This window comes from Coenobita brevimanus, chromosome 38 (assembly GCF_032717465.1).
Source record: "Coenobita brevimanus isolate Jiangsu-jjx chromosome 38, ASM3271746v2, whole genome shotgun sequence".
Taxonomy (NCBI): domain Eukaryota; kingdom Metazoa; phylum Arthropoda; class Malacostraca; order Decapoda; family Coenobitidae; genus Coenobita; species Coenobita brevimanus.
Window position 1 is genome coordinate 51,223,694 of NC_136991.1, and position 25,718 is coordinate 51,249,411.

Consider the following 25,718-nt stretch of genomic DNA (forward strand, 5'->3'; position numbering starts at 1 on the left):
AGGGAAAGTATCGCAGAGCTGCACACGTTACACTAGAGGCTGTCGTTAAGGGGTTGCTTTATGTGGCTGTTACGTTCACCATCCTTCAGCCAGACCAGGATTTCCGTTGCCCTTCGCCTACCGTTTTGTTGTCGCTGCAGACTCGCCCCCTCACAGGAAGGTTTGAGAGTTGTTAAGCTGCGTGCATTGCCAGGATTGTGTTTATCTGTTCAGCCATCCAGTGTGTCGAATTGTTTATCTGTCTATCTCCTTATCTGTCCATTCATCCATCTGTCTTCCAGTTCATCCATCCGTCCATCTGTCAGTTCGTTCATCCACTTATCCATCCGGTCCGTGGTAGGGTTTATTGAGAGTATCCTTCTGTCTATCCATCCATCCATTCCTAAACTGAAGGGAAGAAGTGGGTAGGGGTTGTTGGTGATGTGAGAACCATTGCTGCATCGTGTGGTTTGGTGCGTGGCCTTTGGTTCCTTCTTTCTTACATTAAAAAAGAAGAAAAAAAAGAATAGGTCAGGTATAACATGGTACTTGACACTCATACCACAAGACCTTGGTACCGTCAAAGGATTATATATTTTCTTTATACTCTTTCCTAGTAGTGCAGATTGTGTTGATTTTCTTGAAGGTGCAGCTGGAGATTGCTTTTATTTCCTAGAGAGTTTTCCTAAAGTGCTTATGTGCTTGTTTATGTTTTGCATTTTCTTGAAGTTTTTCCTAGAAGTGCTGAGAGAGAGAGAGAGAGAGAGAGAGAGAGAGAGAGAGAGAGAGAGAGAGAGAGAGAGAGAGAGAGAGAGAGAGAGTTGCCTCACACCCCTCTCATTTATGTTTTATTTAGTTATTTATTTATATTTTTTGTTGACGCTCTGTGACTGGATCAAGGGTAGGCGTGGTTTTAGAAATTTCACCGGTCCTAACACCTTTTCCTTAGCGATTTATTCTACCCTATGCACAATATCCTCTTGAGGCGGAATATACGTGGCATTCGAGATTAATGCGTATTTCTGAGTGATTTATTTTGCACATTACGCCTCAGTAAATTATAAACAGCGTAGGAATGTTAAGTTGTATACTGCAAAATAAATCGCTAAGGGACAGATGCAACGAAGGTGAAACAGAGAGAGAGAAAGAGAGAGAGAGAGAGAGCCAAATAAAGAAAAGAGAATGCTGGATGAAGTTCGCCAACCACTTTCTCTAACCCTGACCATTCCCTCGGCCTCCACCCCCCCCCTCCCTCTCTCTCTCTCTCTCTCTCTCTCTCTCTCTTATTGCTGTGTTCCTTCATAGTGATGCTGGAATGTTGCACACACACACACACACACACACACACACACACACACACACACACACACTTGATGTAGCTTTAGTCCTGGTGTTTTGGTTGGTTGTAGTAGTAGTAGTAGTAGTAGTAGTAGTAGTAGTAGTAGCAGCAGCAGTAGTAGTAGTATCAGCAGCAGCAGTAGTAGTAGTAGTTGTGGTTGAGATAGTAGTGATGTTTTGTTTGGTAAATGAGGTAGTTGGTGTTTAGGAAATGCCTTTTGGAGAGATGGAATTAAGAATGTGCATCTTTCACCACGATAGGCCCAATAAGGTGAATAAAATCGTGTGTTAGGAGAGGCAGTAAAGGGGATAAAGTTGATGGCTTGACGTCCCCTCCTCAGTAAAGGAATAATGGCTTCAGTGGCGTTTATTATTCATTGTATTTTATTGTTATTCACACGATTATTTAGCATGGATCTGTAGTGAATTAGTAAAGAGAAAATCTATTATATCTACCCCCCCCCCCCGGATCTGTAGTGGTGTTGTAGATTAGTAAAATAAATCTACTCCCTCCCATCCCGATCGAAAACTCTACCCCGGTCCATAGTGGTGAGGTAGATTATTGAGAAAATCTACCCCCTACCTCCCTGATCTACCCAGACGCTGAATAAAATCATCTTCATCCAGCGAGAGAGAGAGAGGATGATTATGATGATGATGGCATTGCTGGTGTGTGTGTGTTTTTTTCCGCTTAGGAGATGGTACGTGTTCTTAAGAGTCGTGAGAGAGAGAGAGAGAGAGAGGGGGGGGGAAGGTCAGTTTAATCCCCCATACATACCGTAACCACAAAAACCTACAGTTCATGTGTGTGTGTATGTGTACCATGACGTCAGAGATTTTTCACACACACACACACACACACACACACACACACACACACACACACACACACACACACAGCCTTGACGTGTGACCTGTCTTACCCGGACCTGACCTAACTTCGTAACACGGCTCTCAAGGGCACACGGGAGAGGGTGAGGAGGAGGGGAGAGGCTAAGGGAAGGGGAGAGGGAGGGGAGAAAGTAAATCTTAGGAGTGATGGGGAGGGGAGAGGGGAGGGGGGAAGGAGAGAGGATTGTCCATGCCTCTCTCACATCGTTGTATGTTCGTCGGATATGTTTATATGACTGGGGTGAAGAGCAGTGCCTACTATTTTGATGAGTTTTTGTATATTATTTCCTTATTAACTGCTACATACCATCATCATCATCATCATCATCATCATCATCATCATCATCATCATCATCCCCGATACGTACTTATATTTTTATGTATTTTCTCTTTAATCCTGTAATTAGTGTGATTTACTGTGAGTGTTTTTGCTGCAAGATTTCCCTTGACTTATACACGCGGACTGTTGATAATGTTTTGATGTATTGGTGACTTCTGGGCCTCGTGTGTGTGTTTGGAGGTTGTGTGTGTGCTTGATATTTACACACACACACACACACACACACACACACACACACACACACACACACACACACACACACACACACACACACACACACTACGCAGCCTCATTCCATGCTGTCATAACCCCTGGCCGTGCCTCACCCCTCTGCCCACTCAGCATACAATGCGTCCACGCGTGTCACTACTTAATGAGAGAGAGAGAGAGAAAGAGAGAGAGAGAGAGAGAGAGAGAGAGAGAGAGAGAGAGAGAGAGAGAGAGAGAGAGAGAGAGAGAGAGAGAGAGTAGCAAATCTGCCCTTCATTTTGACGAGAGTGAATGGAGCAGATTACAGTGTGTGTGTGTGTGTGTGTGTGTGTGTGTGTGTGTGTGTGTGTGTGTGTGTGTGAGACGTATTTTAGGGTCCTTATTCTCGTCGGTTAAGGAAGCTCCCTAGCACCTCTTCCTTAGCGATTTATTTTTGGACACGGCTGGTTTATATCAATTTATATGTTATTTATGCAGAGTATAGTGGTATTGGATTGATTTAAATGGTACAGAAGAGATAAAGAGAAGTAATAAGGAAAATAAATCGCCAAGGGAGAGGTGTTAGCAGCTTCCTGAATCGAAGAGAAAACTAGTCTTAATCACAGAAGGGTCCGTGACATCTGCCCCTTAGCGATTTATTTTACCTGTTATAACCACCACCTTGTTATTGATATCGTTTTAATATAGACATAGTTTATCATAGAAGTATAACGGGGATACATCACTTAGAACACTTAAGTGGTGTTGAGGTGTGATGTAGAATAAGTTACTAAGGTACAGGTGTTAGGGAATCGGCAGAGCCACGTATAAAACGACAAGGAAAGATAATGTGCAGAAAAAATCGCTAAAGAAGAGGTGTTTCGACACGGCAGAGCCACTTAGAATGCGGCCCAGTATCTGCTAAGGAGTGGCCATTATCATAGTGGAAGTGTGTGTGTGTGTGTGTACGTAGATAGTTATAAACACGAGATCACTGCGGAGATTTAGATGTTACCCTAGAAACTGATCCTTGGTTTTGTGTGTGTGTGTGTGTGTGTGTGTGTGTGTGTGTGTGTGCGCGCGTGTGCGTGTGCGTGTGCGTGTGAGAGTCCACGTTGGCATAGTCCTGAGTCACTTCCAAGGCCAGCGTGTTGACTCTTGCTGAGCCTCTCGCTGGCTGGATGTATACTGGAAATAGCTAACCTTACCCTTCCCTACCCCGCACACTCCCTAATTGCACCAGCCACGTTCATTAGATATTCCCTGGCAAGCTTTTTAACCGTGTGAGGTGAAGGAGACTGTGTGTGTGTGTGTGTGTGTGTGTGTGTGTGTGTGTGTGTGTGTGTGTGTGTGTGTGTGTGTGTGCCCTTAATATAAATCGTTTTTTTGTTACTCTGAGTTGCCCAAAGATTAACGTCGGTTACATTGCAAGGACAGTCGTGCTTTTAGACATCATATGAGAGAGAGAGAGAGAGAGAGAGAGAGAGAGAGAGAGAGAGAGAGAGAGAGAGAGAGGCATTTTTGTATCTGCAGCTGCTGAACATGCCTGGATTTAAAATGTCAGTCTGTTGTGGCACTCACTTCACGAGAACTTTTTAAAACAACGTAGAGAGTGGCATATTTGACAGGGGATACAACCTTGCCACCGTAGGATAGAAGTGTCCCCGTGTAGTAGTAATAATAATAATAATAATAATAATGAAGAACAAACAGTGGATTATCTGGCTTTATATTCAAAATCCGCCCCCCCCCCAGTCACTCAGGCCAAATGAAAGAATGATTGATATTTACGTAGCAGTTACAAGAGAGAAACTAGGGAGGAGAGTCATTAGGGGCGATAAATAGCCAGCAATTAGCACACATACTCTAAACAGCTCAATAATTATAAGTGGGCCCAGGAGAACAATTATTATCCCCCGCCACGCCGCACTGAGCTGGTATTTGTTTTACGTCAGTGGCCTTCATGATCGCTGCTCTCACCCAAATTTAATTACTTCTTCCCTTGGGCCCACAGGGACATCCCCACTATTTCCTATCGTGGTGGTCGTGTTAGTTTCTTTGGAATTAATTTGCACGCACGCACACGCGCGCGCATACACACACACACACACACACACACACACACACACACACACACACACACACACACACAGAGTTGGCAATATGTGGTAATTTTACGTGACTGCAGTTGACAAAACCAAAATGTTGAAGTTTTTGATCAGTTATTGTGGGGATATTTTCAGGCCGCTTACGTGACACTGACAACAGCACGAATATATATATATATATATATATATATATATATATATATATATATATATATATATATTGCGCTCGATGTAGCAGTTTTCCTTTTTTCCTTTATCCTTTAATAGATTTCCGGTATTGGCATCAGCAACAGGCACGATTTCCCGGCAGTTTAAATTCCATAACATGTATTCTTATGCCTTCATTGCTGCGTCATGATGTCTATATTATACTCTTTTTACACTATCTGTTTATCTACTAACCATCTACTGCCTTAATCCCGGAAGGGGTAGCCACAAACAAATCGTCTCCATGTCGCCCCGTCCCCTGCCATTTCACTACCCTCCCCCCAACTCACACCCTCTGCTCTCATATACCTCTCCACTTCATTCCATGTCACCCGCGGTCTCTAACTTGGCCTAAAATTCCCATCTCCCCCTCTTGAATTCTGAGTTTTAGGAATAGGGTGACACTAAATTACGATGCTTGTCACGAAGAAGTGCTATGGAAAAGGTGTAGAGTGATCGTATTGTATTTTTCTGGCACTGAGCTGCGAGAAATAAGCTGCAAAAGGACGAAAATCTGTGCCAGGTTAGAGTAAAAACAGTAAAGGCCTCGTACTGAAAGGATTACTGAAGGCTGTACGTCTTTCTTATACTGAAGGAAAGAAATATTATATAATGACGTTCGTGGACTGAAGAGGTTAAAACTGAAGTAAACGGTGTGGCAGAAACCAGAATAAAGAAGAGAGGATTATAAGTGAGGATTAGACTCTACTTATCCATGAGAGATTCTTTTGAGATTATTAAATGATGTGGTGGTGTTCAGAATAATAGACGTAGAGCGACGAGTTGAGAGAGAGAGAGAGAGGTGGGGTATGTTGTCAGTGTCAGGTGTGTCGTCAGTGTGGTGTTCGTAGAGTGAGAGTGGTGGTGTTGTCATAATATTGTCAGTGTGGGGTTGGCAGAGTGTGAGTTCTGATGTTGGCAGTGTCTTGTCAGTTTGGGGTTGTCAGGGAGTGGTGGTGGTGTTGTTGGCATGGTGTCGTCAGTGTAGAGTTGGTAGAATGAGAGTGGTGGTGGTGTTGGCATGTTTGTTATCAGTTTGGGGTTGTCATAGTGTTGTCAGTGTGGGGTTGGCAGTAAGAGTGGAGGGGTTGGGGCAGGTGTGGGCTTGAGGCTACCAGGGCCACCTGCTACACCCACCTCGCAAAAACTGGTGTGTGTGTGTGTGTGTGTGTGTGTGTGTGTGTGTGTGTGTGTGTGTGTGTGTGTGTGTGTTTTACTATGCGTAGCCTGTTTGTCCTTCAATATGTAAATGTATAGTGATGTAGATGTGTGTGTGTGTATGTGTGTGTGTGTGTGTGTGTGTGTGTGTGTGTGTGTGTGTGTGTGTGTGTGTGTGTGTGTGTGTGTCCATACGAGGGTCACTGCATGGGCGAATCTTCTTTTCTCAGTTTTATTAAGTATATTACACCCTGACATTGTCTTTGTACCAGCGACAAATGTGAATGCTGCAGTGTAATGTGCAGACTAAATCGCCAAGGTAAATGTGTTAGGAAGTCTCTAGTGCCACTACCACCAGCCATAATTTAGCATTGGTCAGGAATGGTTGGCTTTAGTGATGGAGGTGCATGGGAGAGTGAAAGTGTTATGTTAGCTGTGTCTTTGTGTATCTTAATGGCATTGGTAGGAAGCGACAGGGTGGTAGTAGTAGTAGTAGTAGTAGTAGTAGTAGTAGTAGTAGTGGTGGTGATGGTGGTCTGCAGTGTGAAGTTACCAAATCTGCTTCAGTCCACCATTCTCCTTTTGGGGTATAGGAAGGGAGTTGAGGGACGTTTGCAGAGGAGTTACCAAGTATATGTCGGTGCCACCACACCTGAGTCGATTTGCATGCGTAGGTGTGTGTGTGTGTGTGTGTGTGTGTGTGTGTGTGTGTGTGTGTGTCATTTTCGTCATTCATCTGTGTGTGCGTAGGTGTCTTGCGTTTTGTATTTGATGAGGCTTTGTGTGTGTGTGTGTGTATACGCCTATCACTTGTTGCGTACATGCGTCTGGGTATGTACGTGCAAGTTTTGTTAAGCGTAGCCTGTTTGTCCTTAAGAACGTAGGTAGAGTGTGTGTGTGTGTGTGTGTGTGTGTGTGTGTGTGAGAGAGAGAGAGAGAGAGAGAGAGTCGTTGATATACGGATAAACACAATTGCATTCCACATAGGGTCACGTGTAACCCTGTAATGTGGTGTGTTTTATTTTCTTTTAATTAGCAAGAGACACCTTGAGGTAGGTCAGGAAAGACTCCTCGTATCGAAAAGGTTAGAAATAGTCTCCATTAACCTTAAATAATATGTAGTCTTATTGTTTTTTTAATACTGACAAATCATTACACAATTGCCTTAAGGAAGTGTCTGGTTGATGATGGTAGGAGGCTGATGTGTTGTTGAGTTTTATTGATGTTATTGCATTATAAGGTAGTTAGGAGAGGAGAGGCTTGGTAAAGAAAGTAGAGAGGATGAGACCTAAAATAGTGATACATCTCTTATCGATCACTCCCCTCTCCATTGCACACCTTTTTCCCCTCGTCTTCCACTCATCCATCCATCCACGCTCCTCTTTCATCTTTCCCTTCGTCCAGTTCATCTCTCCCTTTCTCCCTCCTTCCTTCCCAGACCTCTGTAGAATTCTCGTTTTTCCCTCACCCATTGTTCATCTACCTCTTCCATCTACTTTTTTCCCCACCCACCCACCCACCCTTTCCCTCCCCTCCCCTCGCCTCCCTCCTCCTATCCGTCCCTCTCGCCAGCACATCCTTCCCTTCTTCCCTCTTTCTTATGCCCTGTCCTTGCATTCCCTGGTTTTTCCTCTCACATCCTCCCTTATTATTTACTTATTCCTACCCCCCCGCCCCTTGCACCTTGGGTAATTTATTCTCCCCTCCCTTTCCCTCCCCTCCCCTCCCCTCCCCTCCCTCCCCTCCCCTCCCCTCCCCTTCTGTTATTTTTTTTTTCTTATCCCCATACACTCTCCACCTTCCCCCCTCCTTCATTATATTCATTACCTCCCTCCCTCCCCCTCCCTTCCTCGCTCCCTCCCTCCTTCCCTCCCTCCTTTTTACGTCGTTTCTTCCCCTCTACTTAACCTCCTTCCCTCCCCTCCCCTCCCCTCTTCCTTACCTTCCCTCCACACCTCCTTCCCTCCCCTCCCCTCTTCCTTACCTTCCCTCCACACCTCCTTCCATCCCCTCCCCTCTTCCTTACCTTCCCTCCACACCTCCTTCCATCCCCTCCCCTCTTCCTTACCTTCCCTCCACACCTCCTTCCCTCCCCTCCCCTCTTCCTTACCTTCCCTCCACACCTCCTTCCCTCCCCTCCCCTCTTCCTTACCTTCCTTCCACACCTTCCCAGTGCCACTCTTACTGTTCTCTCTCTCCTTATCATCGCCTTCCCTTCCTTCCTCCTTTCACTGCCGCTTCCCCCTCTACAATCCCTCCATCGTCCACATTCCCTCCTCCTCCCTTCCCTCCACATTCCTTCCTTCCTTCCCTCCACATTCCCTCCTCCTTCCTTCCCCCCACATTCCCTCCTCCTTCCTTCCCTCCACAGTCCCTCCTCTTCCCTTCCCCCCACATTCCCTCCTCCTTCCTTCCCTCCTCCCAAACCCCCCCACATACAATTCCCCATATAATTTTCTGCCACCATAGGCTGTATCGTGCAAGGACGGCTGGTACCCTATTCTTAAGAGAGAGAGAGGAGGATGTTTGTGTGTGTGTGTGTGTGTGTGTGTGTGTCTGTGTGTCTGTGTGTCTGTGTGTGCAGAAAAATCAGATACCGGGTAAGGCATTTTTTTTCCCTTGTGTACATCCTTTTCACATTTACGTCCTTCAGCACACACACACACACACACACACACACACACACACACACACACACACACACACACACACACACACACACACACACACACACACACACACACAACCCAGGATAGGTTTCTAGGGTATCATCTAAATCTCCAATGTGATCCCGTGTTTATTCTCACACACACACACACACACACACACACACACACACACACACACACACACACACACACACACACACACACACACACACACACACAAGAGGGGGAGCGGTGTAAGAAACGTGGAGAGGGGAGGAGAGGGGAAGGGGGCAGGTTGAAGGATGGGAGGAGGCGAGGCAGAATTTCGCCTAGGAGGGAAGGGAGGTCACAGGAGGGGGGGGGAGTACGAAGGGTGGGGAAGGGTAGGGAGGGGAGGAATATTGGGAAAGGAGAGGGGAGAAGAGGAATGGGGAGGGGAGGGGAGGATGGAGGTGGATTGGGAGAGAAGAGGGGAGAGGAACGAGAGGCGAGGAGGAAGAGTGGGTGTGGGATGGGATGGAGATTTGACCTTGCCCGTGTGAGGCGGTGGTGATAAACTGGAGTGTGTGTGTGTGTGTGTGTGTGTGTGTGTGTGTGTGTGTACGTAGATATTTATAAACACGAGATCACATTGGAGATTTAGATGATACCCCAGAAACTGATCCTCGTGTGTGTGTGTGTGTGTGTGTGTGTGTGTGTGTGTGTGTGTGTGTGTGTGTGTCGCCCCTGTGGTACACCTGGCAGGGCTCTAATTCATCTTGAACAAATATTCTCTCTCTCTCTCTCTCTCTCTCTCTCTCTCTCTCTCTCTCTCTCTCTCTCATTAACCTCCATTGCTTGCTATAATGACCCTTTTTACTATCTTGCTAAGTACATTATCAGGTGTGTGTTTTTTTTATAAGTCATTAAGGGTCTCGTGTAGTTAATAGGTGCTTTGAAATCCACTCAGCCTTGTGTTATATCTTAATTGTATCTTTATTGCATTTATTTTTGCTGATTTCTCGCTCTGACCTTCGCTGACCAAAACGGGAAAGCGGAGAATAATAGAAAGTTGTGCTTGTCGCCCTGAAGAGTGAGGGAGGTAAGGAAGAAATGGCTGAGGGAGAGTGATGGAGAAGGGGAAGGGTGGAGGGAGAAATGGAGAGTGAGGGAGGTCGAGAAGGCATGGCGGAGGAAGAGTAGTTAATGGAGAAGGGAAGGGTGAAGGGAGAAATGGGGTGGATGGATGGTGGTGGAGGAAAGTAATGGTGGTGGAGGAATGATGGAGAAGGGAGGGAGCTGTGGGGGAGGGGCTGGTTGTGGAGGAAGGGGATGGGGTAGAGGGATGGTGGAGAGAGGGAGTTGTGAGGGAGGGAATGACTTGGGGTGGAGGGATGATGCAAAAAGGAAGGAATGGTGTTGGAGGGAGGGAGAGGATAGTGGAGGGAGTGGAAGACGTGAAGGAAATTACAGAGAAATATTACACATTAGTACTAAGAATGAAGATGTTAATTATAATGTTTGTTAATCATGTTTGAACACTTGTCACATGTTTACTGTTGATATGATGCTGCTCACATTCACACACATACTTGCACACACACACACACACACACACACACACACACACACACACACACACACACACACACACACACACACACACACACACACACACACACACACACACAGAAAGAAAGAAAATAGCTGGAGGGAAGACACTAGGAAAATGTTGTGTTTGTCTTTTTGGGGATTGGGCAGAGAGAGAGAGGGAGAGAGAGAGAGAGAGAGAGAGATCCCACGTATGTTGTTGTTGATCAAGGTTATCCTCTTACCTCCCCTCCCCCTCTCCTCCCCTCTTCTCCGCTCCCCCTGCCCCTGCCCCTGCATCCTTCCCTCACCCTTCTTATTCCCCCTCTCCATCCCTCCCTCCCGCGGCACCATTCTTCTCTCCTCTCCTTCCCTCTCCTTTGCTTCCTCCTCCCCTTCCCTCTCCTTTGCTTCCTCCTCCCCTCTTCCCCTCCCCTCCCCCTTCCTCTCTCCCCGTCTCTGTAACCAACCCTTTCATCTTCACTACGCAACCTCTTACGTTCCTTCTCCCTCCTCCCTAATTCTCCTCCCATCCAATGTCTCTCCCTCTCCCCCTCCCTTTCTCTCTCTTCCTTGTCTCCCTGTTTCTTCTCCTCCCCACACTTCCTACCTCACTACCCCTCCACCTCTACCCCAATTCCCCCTTCATGCTAACCTTTTCCTCCTCTTCTCTTGTTTTCTCTTCCAGTCTCTCCCTTTGTCTTAATTCTCCCCTCACCACTCCGTCCCCCTGCCTCCCTTTTCTCTCCCCATCTACTTCCCTTCCTTGCGTTACCCTCCTCTCCCTTACTTTCCACATTTCTCCTCTCCCTATCTTTCCTTCGCTATCCATCCTTTCCTCCCTGTCCTTCCTTCCCCTTCCTTCCCTTTCTTTTCCATCCTTCCCTCCACCCCCTTTCCTTCCTATTCCCTCCCTCTCTCCTCCCCTTCCTACCGTCCCTTCCCATCCCTCCCTTTGTATTTCCTACCCTGAATAATTTCCTGTTGTCAGAGCTTTCTTCCCATAACCTTCCACTCCAAATCACTCTCCACATTCCCCCTCCCCCTCCACCTTCTCTTCCTACTTCTCTCTATCGCCACTTCCTCCTGGCTTCTCTCCCTTTCCTCCCGTCTTCCTTCCATCTCCCTTCCTCCTCCTTTGCCTTCCGCTCCCCTTCCTTCAATGTCTTCCCTCATCCTTCCCGTAGTGCCTTCCCTTCCTTAAGTCTTCTTCTTACTTCTCTCTATCGCCACTTCCTCCTGGCTTCTCTCTCTTTCCTCCAGTCTTCCTCTTCCTTTGCCTTCCCTCCCCCTTCCTTCAGTGTCTTCCCTCATCTCTCCCATAGTACCTTCCCCCATCTCTCCCATAGTACCTTCCCTCCATTAAGTCTTCCTACTTTTCTGTCCTGTCTTTAACCTTCCCAATAACGAACAGCCAAGAATGGACCTATCGTTGTTTGCTTTCCTTTGTACTCCTTCCTTCCCTCCCCTTCCTCCTTTCCCTCCCTCTTTTAAGGTTGTGTGTGTGTGTGTGTGTGTGTGAGAGAGAGAGAGAGAGAGAGTCTGTATGCCCATGCTTGGTATTTCCCCTCCCCTCACACTCCATTACTCCTCCTAATGATCTTAATCTCATGCGAGTGCTGATCCTAATCTCACGGCCTTCCCCAGTGTGCTTGCCTCTCACTCCATATCATACTTTGTTCTCTATAAATTTGCCTTTATGTTTATATGTAAAATTTACCGTTTCGTTATTTTCTTGTAAACATAATTATGAAAATATTAATGATTTACACAGGAATAAGGATGTAAATGGCTTAAGTCCCTATTCTCCTTAACACCTTTTCCTACGCGATTTGTTTTGCATAATACATCTTGCCGTCTTCCGTATTACGTAAATTCTTTCAGTATCGCCATACGCTGCATAAATAAAATACAAATTATTAACCAGCCATATCCAGAAATAAATCGCTAAGGAAGAGGTGTTAGGGAGCTTCCGTACCCGACGATTATACGGGCAATAGTGAGTCCTAGAGGAATTTTCGGTAACTCTTTTCTTTGTGTTTTAAAAGAAGTATCATCCAATGTTTTTTTCCGGTTTTTCCTACTTTTTCCTTCCGTCTCTCCCCTCCCCCCTCCTCCTAGAAATAAATTAATATCCCTTTTGTCTCCCCCGAATATAGTTCGTATTTCCTCATCCCCTTGTGGGCACCAGTGTGTGTGTGTGTGTGTGTGTGTGTGTGTGTGTGTGTGTGTGTATGAAGTAGAACTCGCAAGGAAAAAAATGTATGTGTGTGTGTATGTATGTATGGATTTATGTGTATGTATGTGTGTGTATATGTATGTATCTTTGTTTATGTATGTAGGGGGCGTGTATGTATGTAAATATGTGTATATGTATAAATCACCCTACCTGTTTTTACCTGTATAAATCGCCCTACCTGTTTTTACCTGTATAAATCGCCCTACCTGTTTTTACCTGTATAAATCGCCCTACCTGTTTTTACCTGTATAAATCGCCCTACCTGTTTTTACCTGTATAAATCGCCCTACCTGTTTTTACCTGTATAAATCGCCCTACCTGTTTTTACCTGTATAAATCGCCCTACCTGTTTTTACCTGTATAAATCGCCCTACCTGTTTTTACCTGTATAAATCGCCCTACCTGTTTTTACCTGTATAAATCGCCCTACCTGTTTTTACCTGTATAAATCGCCCTACCTGCTTTTACCTGTAGTGGGTTGTAACAGGAACATTTTTCTTATTTCTCTTTTTTCTTTTCTGTTTCTCTTGTTCGTCTTTCTTTCTTTTTTCCGCCTTTCTTTCTTTATCTCTTTCTTTCTTTCTTTTTTTTTCTTTCTTTTTTCTTTCATTCGTTTTTTCCCCTTTTTTCTGTTTTTGCTCTACTTATAACCTTTCTAGTCTAGTTTTAGTGAAGATGACAGTTCTTGTTCAGGACCTTTGCATCTTCTGATACTGGTTTGCCCTCTCTCTCTCTCTCACACACACACACACACAGCAAGAAGATACCTGTGTAATTATCACTATATTAATGTATGTATGTATGTATGTAATTATAAGGCACACTGCTTTACCGAATCTTCTCTTAGGCGGGAGAGTGACAGCCAAATACAACCATCCTCCATGCTCACGAAGTACGGATGGGAATAGGTGCTTTTTAGTCAACCCCGTCTCGGCATTCATTTGTCCCCTCACTCATCTGCTCACTCATCTACCCACTCACTCACACATTCACTCACTCACTCACTCCCTTATCTCCACACTCACCCACCCACTCACTGACACACCCCGCTTCCTCCATCACACTCCCTACTTTCTCCGTCGTCAACCAGTGTTCTCCTGTTCTTCAGAGTGTTGGATGGGCAGAACAGAATGATGAAGAACTCGGGCCTCCTCAGGTGGAACAATAACAAGCACTCCTCCACCAAGACCCCCACAAATAACAATAACAGCAAGAACATCAATGCTAAAAATGGTGAGTGTTCAGCTTTTGTGTTCGTAATTTTTTGTGCTTCTGTATGTATGTATGTATGTATGTTTTGTGTGTATGTATGTGTGTATTGTGTGTATGTATGTATGTGTGTATTGTGTGTATGTATGTATGTATGTTTTGTGTGTATGTATGTGTGTATGTGGGTGGTTGAGTGGATAGGGATGTTCTGTATATATTGCTGTTGTTGTTATTATTTTTTATTACGGTAGTTGTAGTAAAAGAGTAATTTGCAGTTACGTAATTGAGAGAGAGAGAGAGAGAGAGAGAGAGAGAGAGAGAGAGAGAGAGAGAGAGAGAGAGAGAGAGAGATATCAACACTCCACGTCATTCATAATTTACTCCACCGGGTATCTCTTTATTCCTTCCCTCCTTCCTTCCTTCCTTCCCTCTTTCCTTCCCATGGCACGTTCCCTTTTTCCAGCGTTCCTTCCTACATCATATATTCGTCTATTCCTCCGTACTCATCCTTACATCTTTGTTTCCTTTTCCTCGTTTCGCCTTTTTCCTCTTCTCTTCCCCCTTTATCTTCCCTTCATTTTCCTCCTCTCCCTTCCGTTCTTTTCCTTCCCCTCCCCTCCCCTCCCGCCCTAGAGTCACTTTCCATTACGCCATCTGACAGAGAGAGAGAGAGAGAGAGAGAGAGAGAGAGAGAGAGAGAGAGAGAGATATTATTATTATTATTATTATATTATTTAATACTACTACTACTACTATGTGTCGGACTGAATCGTTTTAGCGTTGTGGCTGCATTATTACCAAGTCAGGTCCTTGTCCAATGTTGTTGCACGTGTACCCTGTGGACTGCAGGCTGGAACTGCCCCTGCCCTACGTTCCATCTACCTTTTGAGGGACGGGGATGGAGTTTAGGGACGTTTGTATAGCCAGCTGCTAGGTTAAATTAGTGCCACCACGTGAAGGCGTCCCATTGCATCACCATTCATACGTCACTCAATAAGCACTTGTATATTTGCTGTTGTTAATATCCATCCCTGTGTGTGGTGTAGGTTAGGAGTATTTTTTAGGTAAGGTAAGTGGTTTAGAAGTGGAAAGGAAGTGTGGGGTTAGAAATTAGTGTGTTGTGTAGGTTAGGAGTATTTATAAGTTAGATAATCGATTTAGAAGGGAAAAGAAGCGTAATGTTATAGTGTATGGTGTAGATTAGGTGTACTTTTTAGGTAGGGCAGTTGGTTTAGAAGTGAAAAGGAAGTATAGTGTTAAAATATTGATGTATGGTGTATTTTCTAGGGAAGGTAAAATATGTAGGTGTATGGTGTAGGTTAAGTGTATTTTGTAGATAAGGTCGTTGGTGTATTTCTCTGACTTACAAACAATCCCCCATCCTTCCCTCATAATGCCTGCCGTATTCCTCCTCAGTATGCATCCCACACCTCTGTATAAATTCAGCCTCTCACCCTTACCTGCCTCACCATGTTATGTGATCACCTGGTATTAGTAGTAAGTTCCTTTAAGTGGCAGATACTATATCGTTTGTAGTGGTTCAGGTGATTAGCTGCAGGGGAGGTGTGGATAGCTGCAGGGGAGATGTGGTTAGCTGCAGGGGAGGTGTGGTTAGCTGCAGGGGAGGTGTGGTTAGCTGCAGGGGAGGTGTGGTTAGCTGCAGGGGAGGTGTGGTTAGCTGCAGGGGAGGTGTGGTTAGCTGCAGGGGAGGTGTGGTTAGCAGCAGGGGAGGGGTGGTTAGCTGCAGGGGAGGGGTGGTTAGCTGCAGGGGAGGGGTGGATAGCGCAGGGGAGGGGTGGTTAGCTGCAGGGGAGGGGTGGTTAGCTGCAGGGGAGGTGTGGATAGCTGCAGGGGAGGTGTGGTTAGCTGCAAGGGAGAGGTGGATAGCTGCAGGGGAGAGGTGGATAGCTGCTGGGGAGGGGTGGATAGCTGCAGGGGAGGGGTGGTTAGCTGCAGGGGAGGTGTGGTTAGCTGCAGGGGAGAGGTGGATAGCGCAGGGGAGAGGCGGTTAGCTGCAGGGGAGGGGTGGTTAGCTGCAGGGGAGGGGTGGTTAGCTGCAGGGGAGGTGTGGATAGCTGCAGGGGAGAGGTGGTTAGCTGCTGGGGAGGGGTGGTTAGCTGCTGGGGAGGGGTGGTTAGCTGCAGGGGAGAGGTAGTTAGCTGCAGGGGAGAGGTAGTTAGCTGCAGGGGAGAGGTAGTTAGCTGCAGGGGAGGGATGGTTAGCTGCTGGGGAGAGATATAAAGCTTCGTACTGTGTACCGATCATCATCGTGGAGTGTCGTGGCTGAAGATTGCATTAAAATAAAGCACAGGATGATATTTGTGTGTAACGTGCAGGCCAAATCGCTAAGGAAGGGGTGTTAGGAAATCCCCAATGCTCAGTGGAATATGAAGCCCTCCACACTTTTCACCAGCCCCACACACTTGACATCAGCCGTGTGTGATTAGAGTTATGGAGTGTCACGCTCAAGGCTGACTTCATTGCTTACACTTTCTTCTTGTGATTGCTGATGGGGTTTTATGATGAGGATTGTTATTATTATTATTATTATTATTATTATTATTATTATTATTGATGTTTGTACTTACTATACATTATCCTCTTTGACTGGGACTAAAATTATCATGCCACTGTCTTCAATACTTGGATATAAACATATGATTAATACTGAATGGCGTTAGTCACGAAGAAGTGATCGCCGCCAAGTTAAAGGGAAGGAACTGCATAAATTTCTCGGCGATTTTCTCAAGATTAGGAAAGACGTCTTATAGTGTGTGTGTGTGTGTGTGTGTGTGTGTGTGTGTTTGTGTGTGTGTGTGCAGTACAAATGGGGATAGTGGGAAAAGATATCTGGTTACAAGAGAGAGAGAGAGAAAGAGAGAGAGGGGTAGTAGGAAATATCAGGTTGAGAGAGAGAGAGAGAGAGAGAGAGAGAGAGAGAGAGAGAGAGAGAGAGAGAGAGAGAGAGAGAAGTGTTGAGAAAGGAAGCAAAGTAGAATTGAACAGTGAAAAGGATGAAGAAGAGAAAATGAAGAATAAGTAAAACCCATCATGAAATAGACGAGGAGGAATGAGAGAGAGAAAGGAGCATTTAGAAGACATGAAAGAGGAGGAGGATATGTGTAAGAGAGAGAGAGAGGGAGAGAGAGAGAGAGAGGAGAAGGAAGATAAATGAAAGAGAGTGGAGAGAAAAGGAAAGATGAAAAGGCTGGGAAAAAACAGGGAAGAGTGACCTGAGGAAGAATGGGGAGAAAGCATTAGGAAGGGAAGAAAGGGTGGAGGAGAGGAGGTAAGGGAAGGGAAGGGAGGGGAAGGAGAGGAAGAGAGAAGAGGGAAGAGAAGAGGTGAGAAAGGAGGAGAGGGAGGGAAGGTGTTCTGAGAAGCATGAGGTAACAGTCGCGCAAGTTTCCTTCACGTGATGTTGTGTTGTCAGGGAGCAGGCATTCAGACAGACAGAAGCAAGAAAGGAAACAAGCAGACAGCGAGTAAGAAGACAGAAAAAAGTAAGCAAGGAAGCAAGCAAGCAAGCAAGACATGGCAGGGTTCAGGGCCCAAGGAGTATCTGGTGTTAAGTATAGAGTGGGACGGACAGAGACATGCAGGGTGGTAGGTGGAAAAGATGAGAGGATGGGTGAGGCAGGTTGAGGAAGGCAGAGAGAAAGGTATGGTGAGGAGTAGACCAGGTAAAGCAGGTAGGGAGTCTAGATAGGGAAAGCAGGCAGGGTGGAGGATAGAATGAGACAGGCAGGCAAGGAAGAAAGCAGGGTGAAGACAGGCAGGAAGGAAGGCAGGCAGGCAGCCATGAAGGCAGGGTGAGGCAAGGCAGACAGGCACGGTAAGGCAGTCAGGAAGGGAGGGTGAAGCAGGAAGGCAGAGGAGGCATGCAGGGTGCGGCAGGCAGGCAGGTAAAGAGCGACAGTGGGCAACAGAAAACAAGTTTCCTAACCCAAGCCTCGGGGGGACTCGGACGGGAAATTCCGACTCGCCTCCCAGCCACACCCTCGTCAGGAGAATTCGACACGACAGCATATCTCGGTATTTTCGGCTTTAGTGGTTTCGGTTTCGGTGGGATGAAAATTGTGTGAGATTTGGTTGTTTGGCGTGTACAGGCGTGTCTTCCCTTCCACATTTCTCATTCCAGGCAGGATCCTTCCATCTCTTCCTCTTTTGTTGTACTTCATATTGCTCTCACAAAAATAATTCATGTAACACGTTTTCTGTTCCTCCTTCCTCCTCAAACAGCAGAGAGTAGCCTTCCTTCTCGTACTCTTCTGCTGTGTATTGGACCGTTCCCGTAACTTAAATACTAACTTTTGGTAGCATGAAATGTGGTAAGCCTTAGTTAATATGTAGGAATGATCTCCTTGGTTACAAGTTAAATCTGTCTATCTATCTGTCTATTGCCAGACGCCATAATCCCGTAAGGGGTGGCCATTTGACTTTGAGTTATTAGTTTTACAGGGAGGGGCACTAACCCTCCACTGGCCTAGCTCTTTCGTGTAGGTGTCCGGAGTTCGCTTCCAGTCTTACCGAAACTAGTCAAATCGATCCTCATATTATAACACCGGGTAGCCATCTGCCGAGCTGGAAGGGTTATGCATCCTTGTCAACTGAAAACGAACAGACTAGTAACCAAGGAGACATCTTCAAACAGGTGTCGTGTTTTTTAAGGTGTTAGGAGAGTCGCTACCACTCGTCACTCTCACCACCCGCTCTCCACCACCATCACCATCACTCTCCACCACTATCACCATCACTCACCATCATCATCACCATCACTCGCCATCATCATCACCATCACTCGCCACCATCATCACCATCACTCCACCATCACCATCACTCCACCATCACCATCACTCACCATCATCATCACCATCACTCACCATCATCATCACCATCACTCACCACCATCATCACCATCACTCACCACCATCACCATCACTCACCACCATCACCATCACTCACCACCATCACCATCACTCACCATCACCACCACCACTCGCTACCACCATCACCGTCATTAGCCACCACCACCATCACCATCACTCGCCACTACCGTCACCACCATCACCACTACACTCGCCACCACCATCACCACCCACTCGCCACCACCATCACCACCACTCGCCACTGCCACACTCGCCTCATCCAGTCATTGCCAGGGTGACCACCACCATCATTAACCGCGAGCCGTAGTAAAACGCTGCCAACTCATTCCTCCCCCACCTCACGTAATTATATATACTCGTGTATGCGGACGCCAGTTGTGCTGCCCGTTATTCCTGTCTTGTAAAACGTTTTGTTATGTGATGGTGGTGGTGGTGATGTCCTGTAACTCTTCAGCCCTTTAGGATGTTATGAAAGAAAGTAAAACGTGTAGACTGACTTTATAACTCTGCCACGACGCCTTGTGCTATTATTATTATTGTTATTATTATTATTATTGTTACTGCTACTACTATTACTGCTACTGCTACTAGTATCATATGGACGGTGTGACTACTGTATATAAAAATGTGGTAATTTCGTTACTAGGGGAAGATGGTATGCTGCATGACGAAGGGTTGATACATCCTCCTTTAAAGTCAGTCAGCATGAGTGAAAGGAAAGGCAGGCTGGCACGAGGATGACGACAGCACAGTTTTGGCGGGAAAGATGAACTGTTTTGGCGATGATGATCAGCTGTTTTGTGTTGACATTCCGTTGGGGGGGGGGGATAGTGATGCATCCGTGTAGGAGAGAGAGAGAGAGAGAAAGGGGGTGTGGTGGTGTTGGTTGACGGGATCTGGTTTGTGTGTGTGTGTGTGTGTGTGTGTGTGTGTGTGTGGCTGCGTTGTCAATTCTTACATTACATATAGAAAAAAATATATATTACTGCTTTGAGAACGGGAAACCATATACGAGTGCTTGCGCTTGTGTCTTTTTTTCAGTGTTCGTCCTTGTGGCTGCTGTTGTTCACTCGTACACACGTCACCCCCACACAAGCACAGCACAGAACCCTCCCCCGTACCAGTGGGTTTCCGATACCAGGCTGTCAGTGAGGTTTGGGGGCGTAGGTAGGGTCGCATTACCTGTGTGGAGGTGGTGACGCCTCTGATGACCTCGGGGTGGGGGTGGGTCGGGGGGGGGAAGGCTGGGTTGTGTTGCGTTGTAGGGTCGCATTCTGACTGCACATTTCGTAACAACTTTTCCTTTGCGGTTTATTTTGCACAGCACCCCTCAGTATCTTCTGATACTAACTAACCTCGAGGTGGGGGAAGGCTGGGTTGCGGTACGTTTTAAGGTCGCATTCTGAGTGGTATGGGAAATTTCGTAACACTTCTTCCTCTGCGAATTATCTTGCACATTAGAGTGAGTTGCTTTACTGGTGTGTGGGTTGTGAACGCCCCCAGTAAGCTCCGGGCTGGGGAAAGGTTGAATTGTGTAGCGTTGCAAAATTTGAAATTGACACACCTACGAGCAGTTCCATTTCTCGAAGACGTATTTTTGCTTGTTGGTACTATACGATGTTATGCTGAGTACGGGGGCCTTGTCGTAGCAAAAGAGGCGAGTGGAGTCTCCCTCACTACCGTACGTGTTGCATAAAGTATAAGTATCTGGTGGGAGCAAGACTAAATGCGTCCTGGGAGTCAGTAGGTTAACCCAGTAAATACAGGTTGGTCGGGTTTGTTTTCCTCTCTCCAGATGATATTGCACAGCTTGGTATTGGCCTCGTTTTGTAGGGGTTAATGGAGGTTGTATTTAACCAACCTCTTCGAAGTCTTTAAGAAGCTAAATGGAGATCGTAGGGAAGTAGCAGGAATACAGTACGTGCTGGAGAGGGTCATGTAGGGTCACCGAGGTAATCAAGTAACTCACCTGATCTTACAAACGTTCCCCTGTTCCAACAAACCTGATTTTACAAACGTTCGTCTACTTCAGCACGCCGTATTTTACAAACGTTTCTCTACTCCAGCACGACTGATTTTACAAACGTTCCTCTATTCCAGCATGCCTGATTTTACAAACGTTCCTCTACTCCAGCATGCCTGATTTTACAAATGTTCCTCTACCCCAGCACGCCTGATTTTACAAACGTTCCTCTACCCCAGCACGCCTGATTTTACAAACGTTCCTCTATTTCATCCCTATACCCCAAAAGGAGGATGGGGAGCTGCAGGAGAAAGGCCAAGAGTCCGCGGGGTTCACGTTCAAAAGAGCCTGGGGAGATTTCGAATTGGCGGGGTTCAGTATAGCTTCAGTTTATCCCTTCACTACACTGGGTCTTTCACACATAAGAATAAAATCGTCTTAGATAGGATAATAATAATAATAATAATAATAATAATAATAATTTCATCGGATTCAGGTCGTTAAGGGTCGTATTCTGTAAGTGGCCTTGAAGATTCCGAAACACCTCCGTCTTAGCGATTTAGTTCATTACGTTCCACTTCACTATTCTCTTATGTAACTGATGCAGACTGTGTCGATTTTAAAACTATATAAAGAATGTTAAAATATAATATGGCAGAATTCGGCAAATGGCTACGGGAGAGGTATTACGAAGCTTACTAGTATTCCACACCAGTATTTTCTCTAATGTTACAAAAGCAAACTGTGTCTATTTAAAAACAATATTAGTACCATACAAGAAAGTGTTAGGGTCTTAGTAATATGCTAAATAAATCGCTAAGGAAGGGATGTTACGAAGCCTCCTGTTCAGTGAGCTTCATTACAGGTGTCAGAGTCGACCGTGATGTGGCGCAGTCGGGAAAGTGATTCGGGCTGGTCGCAGTTTTCATGCAGTGGGTGGAGCTGGGTTGGTTGACGATTCACTCACTTCTGCATCTTTTTCCCGTTATTTTATCAGCTTTGGATGTGAGAATACAGTGATTGGCTGCATGGTTAGGTAGGGATTTCGTAGTTTGGATGAGGAGAGGAAAAAAATTGACGTGTGAGTTGGTGGTGTGTGAGAAAGTTAGCGAGTAGCGGCAATAGCTTCCCATCAAGAGTGCCAACAGAAAGTTTTTCCGAAGTCTCAGTTCCCTTCGCTAATTTCAACGGTTTTTTTTTCTTTGTATCATGATGGGAGGTGTTGTATTTTATGGTATATTATGTTACGTGTTTAGATATTTCGGAAGTGCGTGTGGCGGTGGTGGATTTGCGTTGTGTGATTGCGTGTGAGTGTGTGGCAGACCTGAGCCCGTCGGTCTGGCTTGTGGCCTCAATGTGCCGTTTAGTTCCAGTGTTGACGGTGCAGTGAGCGAGTTGGTGGTGTAGCGGCCGACTCACCCCACCACTACACCCGCAACACGCGCAGGCCAACTCCTTCCTGTACTTTTGTTGGTTATCCTTGCCATCAAACGCTTGTTCTTCACGCGTTTATATATATCTCAGTGTTAAGCAAGTAGTGGTTAATATCGGAGTGTTCGGAGCGGTGAAGAGCCTGAATCGCCTTTCTTCACAAAGTGCACAACTCGACCGCTGGAAGACAAGAGTGCCAGATTATTTACAGCTCCGTTTCTGTGTACATTATAATATTTTATAATGTTAAGCGAGTAGTGGCAGAGTTTTTAATATTGCTGGACTGTGGCGATAAAGAGCCTGGGTTCTAGTTTTACCTCTACACACCTCACAAACCGCAAGGATACACAAGAGATGCAGATTATTTTTACTCAGTATTTTTAGTATCTTTATATTATGATTTTGCAGCGTTATGACAGTTGAATGTTATGAGGTTCATTTTTGATTTGGATGAATTGTTGTATTGCAACTTAAATGCTTAGAATCTATACCTTTTTAGTTGAAAGAAGGATCGGTGTGTATGTATATATTAAATAGATAGCTTGTAATGTTAACTCACTCGTTCATTCAGTTATTGACAGTGTTATAAGAGAAGCACGGTGTATAACGGTTAGGTATACTGCGGCAGCCTTGGAGGGTCTGGCGATTACAGAAGTGAAAACTACACGGAGAAGTAGGAAGTATAGAAAGTGCAGGAGGGTGACAGATACAGGTGTTACAGTTCGGCGTGAGAGAGGAAAGTGTATCAGTGTGGTGGGCGAGGGTGTGTTAACAAATAATACTCCGTTTATTCACACTTGGCCAACTTTTGTCGTCTCTCTCATCTTGAATGCTGAGTTGTACCAGTAGATTGTTACTAAAATATAATGCTAGTGACGAAGAAGTGCTGCCGAAAGAACGTGGAGATGAATCTTTGTCCTCCTGCCATTGGACTAAGAGCAGCAACTCGATAAAGGAGGGAAAATCTGGATCAGTTTAAGGTGAAAGAGGCTTAGCATATCACTGCCTCACGGTACGAACACGGCAGGTACCAGGGACACACACACACACACACACACACACACACACACACACACACACACACACACACACACACACAAAGATATTATGCGGGGAAGTGAAAGGGAAAGTGTCAGTGGGAGTTTGGCGGGGAAAGTTTTAAGGTACACAAGGTCTGAGTAAAATGAGAACAGTAAAGAATAACAGGGAAGGAGTTTACCTGGAGTAAAGGAGGTAGGGACAGCTAAGAATAAAGCAGTGAAGGACTAAGGTAAGCAAGGAGAAATTTAGAACAATATATGACTCTTTAGGTACGCAAGGCCTGAGAACAAAGATATTAGTAAGAATAGTAAAGAAGAAAGAACTAACCTGGAATAAAGGAAGGACTTAGAATAACGGAAGGAGCAGAATAAGTGATTGAAAAGGAAGTGTGAAACAAAACCGGATTAAAAAGAAAAAATATTAGTGACAAAACTAAGAAAGATAAAAACAAGATTAATTTGTGACAGAAGGCAGAGTAGAGACCGTAGGAATATAATTGAAAAAAAAGAGGAACGTGAGAATAAAAAGAAAAAAAAAAAGAACGTGGGAAGATAAAGAGAAAAACGAGGAACGTGAGAATATAAAGGGAAAAGTAAGAGGAACGTGCGAACAGGATGGGGAAACTAACACAAAGGCTTCGAGACAAAGACAAGGAGACTTCAGGAAACTCAACCTCACCCAGTAAGTAATATAAATAAAATACATTAAGCAAGACACTGTCATATGTTGTATATTTCTTTAGCTGTTATAATTAGTGTACTGATGACAAGAATAGAGTTGGACGTAACTGTACTGGATTGATGGAAATAATGCGTAACTCCTAAAATACGCTGGTTCTCCTTTACAGAATATAGTTAATGGGGATAGCAAGGATGTCATAATGAAATCATATTCAGGTGGCCTCACACGCACCTGCGACACTGCCTGATAGAAGTGTGGAGATCTGGCAAGTTTCCGACGTTCAAACATAGGTTATTTGGTCATTTCAGCCGATATTTGACACCTCCGTTGATTGGTGCCACCAGCAAATGTTATTATGCCAGGGTTGTCAGTGTACCAGATGCTAGGCCTCTGCTACACAGTGATGCTGTCCCAGGCTCAGTATGTTGCCGCGAACTGCACATTCCGTCCTTCCTGAAATTAGAGCTTTCGCCAGTTTTCTAAGTTTCGTTGCTTGTCTGAAGAAATTAAAGTGTGTCAGCGTTAATATATGATTTTTTTTTTTTAAGGTCATTCATTCCGAACCGCAATTGTCCGAACACTCATGCCGTTCCTGTCTTCAGATCAGTCAGATAGAGACAGTGATTTTTCGTACCGGTATCAGATTTATCGTGTGAAATATTGCTAAAAGCGAAGAAAAAAAAAGTTATATCATAGTGTCATGTACAAATGAAATTTAGTGTTTTCTTGAACTTGTAGGTAATGTAGCGGTGTAGGCTGTGTGGCAGCAATATAACTTGATTCCATCCCTAATTTCGGCATAAGCTAGATTGTCTATATTAAAAAAAAATGTTAGTTACCTTTTTCTAGTTTACCGGTACAAAGTTTCGTGTTTTTCTTTTTATGTATAAAATGTTAACGCAAATAACTGCGGTATATGAACTGTTCAGTTCATTCTACTTACGGGATAAGTGTTTAGATAGAGGGAAGAGGTAATGTATTGCCCTTGTGTTAATCTGAGTCTCGTATCGGCCCTGCTTCCAGAGTACCGGTAGGTGAATAGTCCTGCATAGAGCTTAAGATTTTGTATAAGAAGGTCTTCATGTGTTAAGCTGTGAGTTTTGTAAGGTAGCTAACGTGAAATCCCTTCTTTAATTCCTTCACTATCCTGCCTTTTTTTCTAATACCTAAATTATCTGATAATGCCAAGATTAACAGAAATATACGTACTCTGCCTGAAACGATGAAATCAAGTTTTCCCCACGGGTAGCCTATAAGAAATTTTGCGTGTGATTTCCTGTCATTCATTGTCATCTTGGTTTTAGCTTTGTCATTCTTTCATTACGTTGGTTGCGTCGTCTCGCCTCTCTCAGCGTCTTCGATTAATCTTTTACAGTGTCTATTTTCACTTCTGCAGTCTCATGAAAGTGCGCGTACAACACACACACAGGCCCTGTAGAGTTCCTTAGGTACACGAGCACCAAGATTAGGCTCTTCCCTGCCATCACACACAGCCACCATAACCTACCCCCCGTCACCGCTGCAAACCCAATCACACACACACACACACACACACACACACACACACGCACAAATATTAAACAAGAGCTCTGGCACTAAACGAAGCTGGTAGCATTTTTAGAGAACTGTAATTCCTTCTGTCTATAATAGTCTCAGTACTGTTCCCGGCTGTGTTGTGTGTGTGTGTGTGTGTGTGTGTGTGTGTGTGTGTGTGTGTGTGAGAGAGAGAGAGAAAGTGAGAGAGAGAGAGAGAGAGAGAGAGAGAGAGAGAGAGAGAGAGAGACGAGGAGTGTGGGGGTTAGGTAGGCAAAATGTCACCATGTTGTTTACGGGGGAAC

At 45.3% G+C, this 25,718-nt stretch overlaps 1 protein-coding gene across 4 annotated transcripts in view; it reads left to right on the forward strand.

The window, feature by feature from the left end:
• ced-6 (PTB domain-containing adapter protein ced-6) overlaps window positions 1–25,718 on the forward strand; it is a 102,087-nt gene that overhangs the window by 42,532 nt on the left and 33,837 nt on the right. For 3 of the 4 annotated variants that reach the window (XM_080269912.1, XM_080269911.1, XM_080269910.1), the window contains exon 2: window positions 13,775–13,899. In XM_080269912.1, coding sequence (XP_080126038.1) covers window positions 13,797–13,899 — 103 coding nt within the window. In that variant the 5' untranslated portion in view covers window positions 13,775–13,796. Of the gene's footprint in view, window positions 1–13,774; window positions 13,900–23,768; window positions 23,881–25,718 lie in introns of those variants that run through there. The other variant, XM_080269913.1, reaches the window with a different exon arrangement.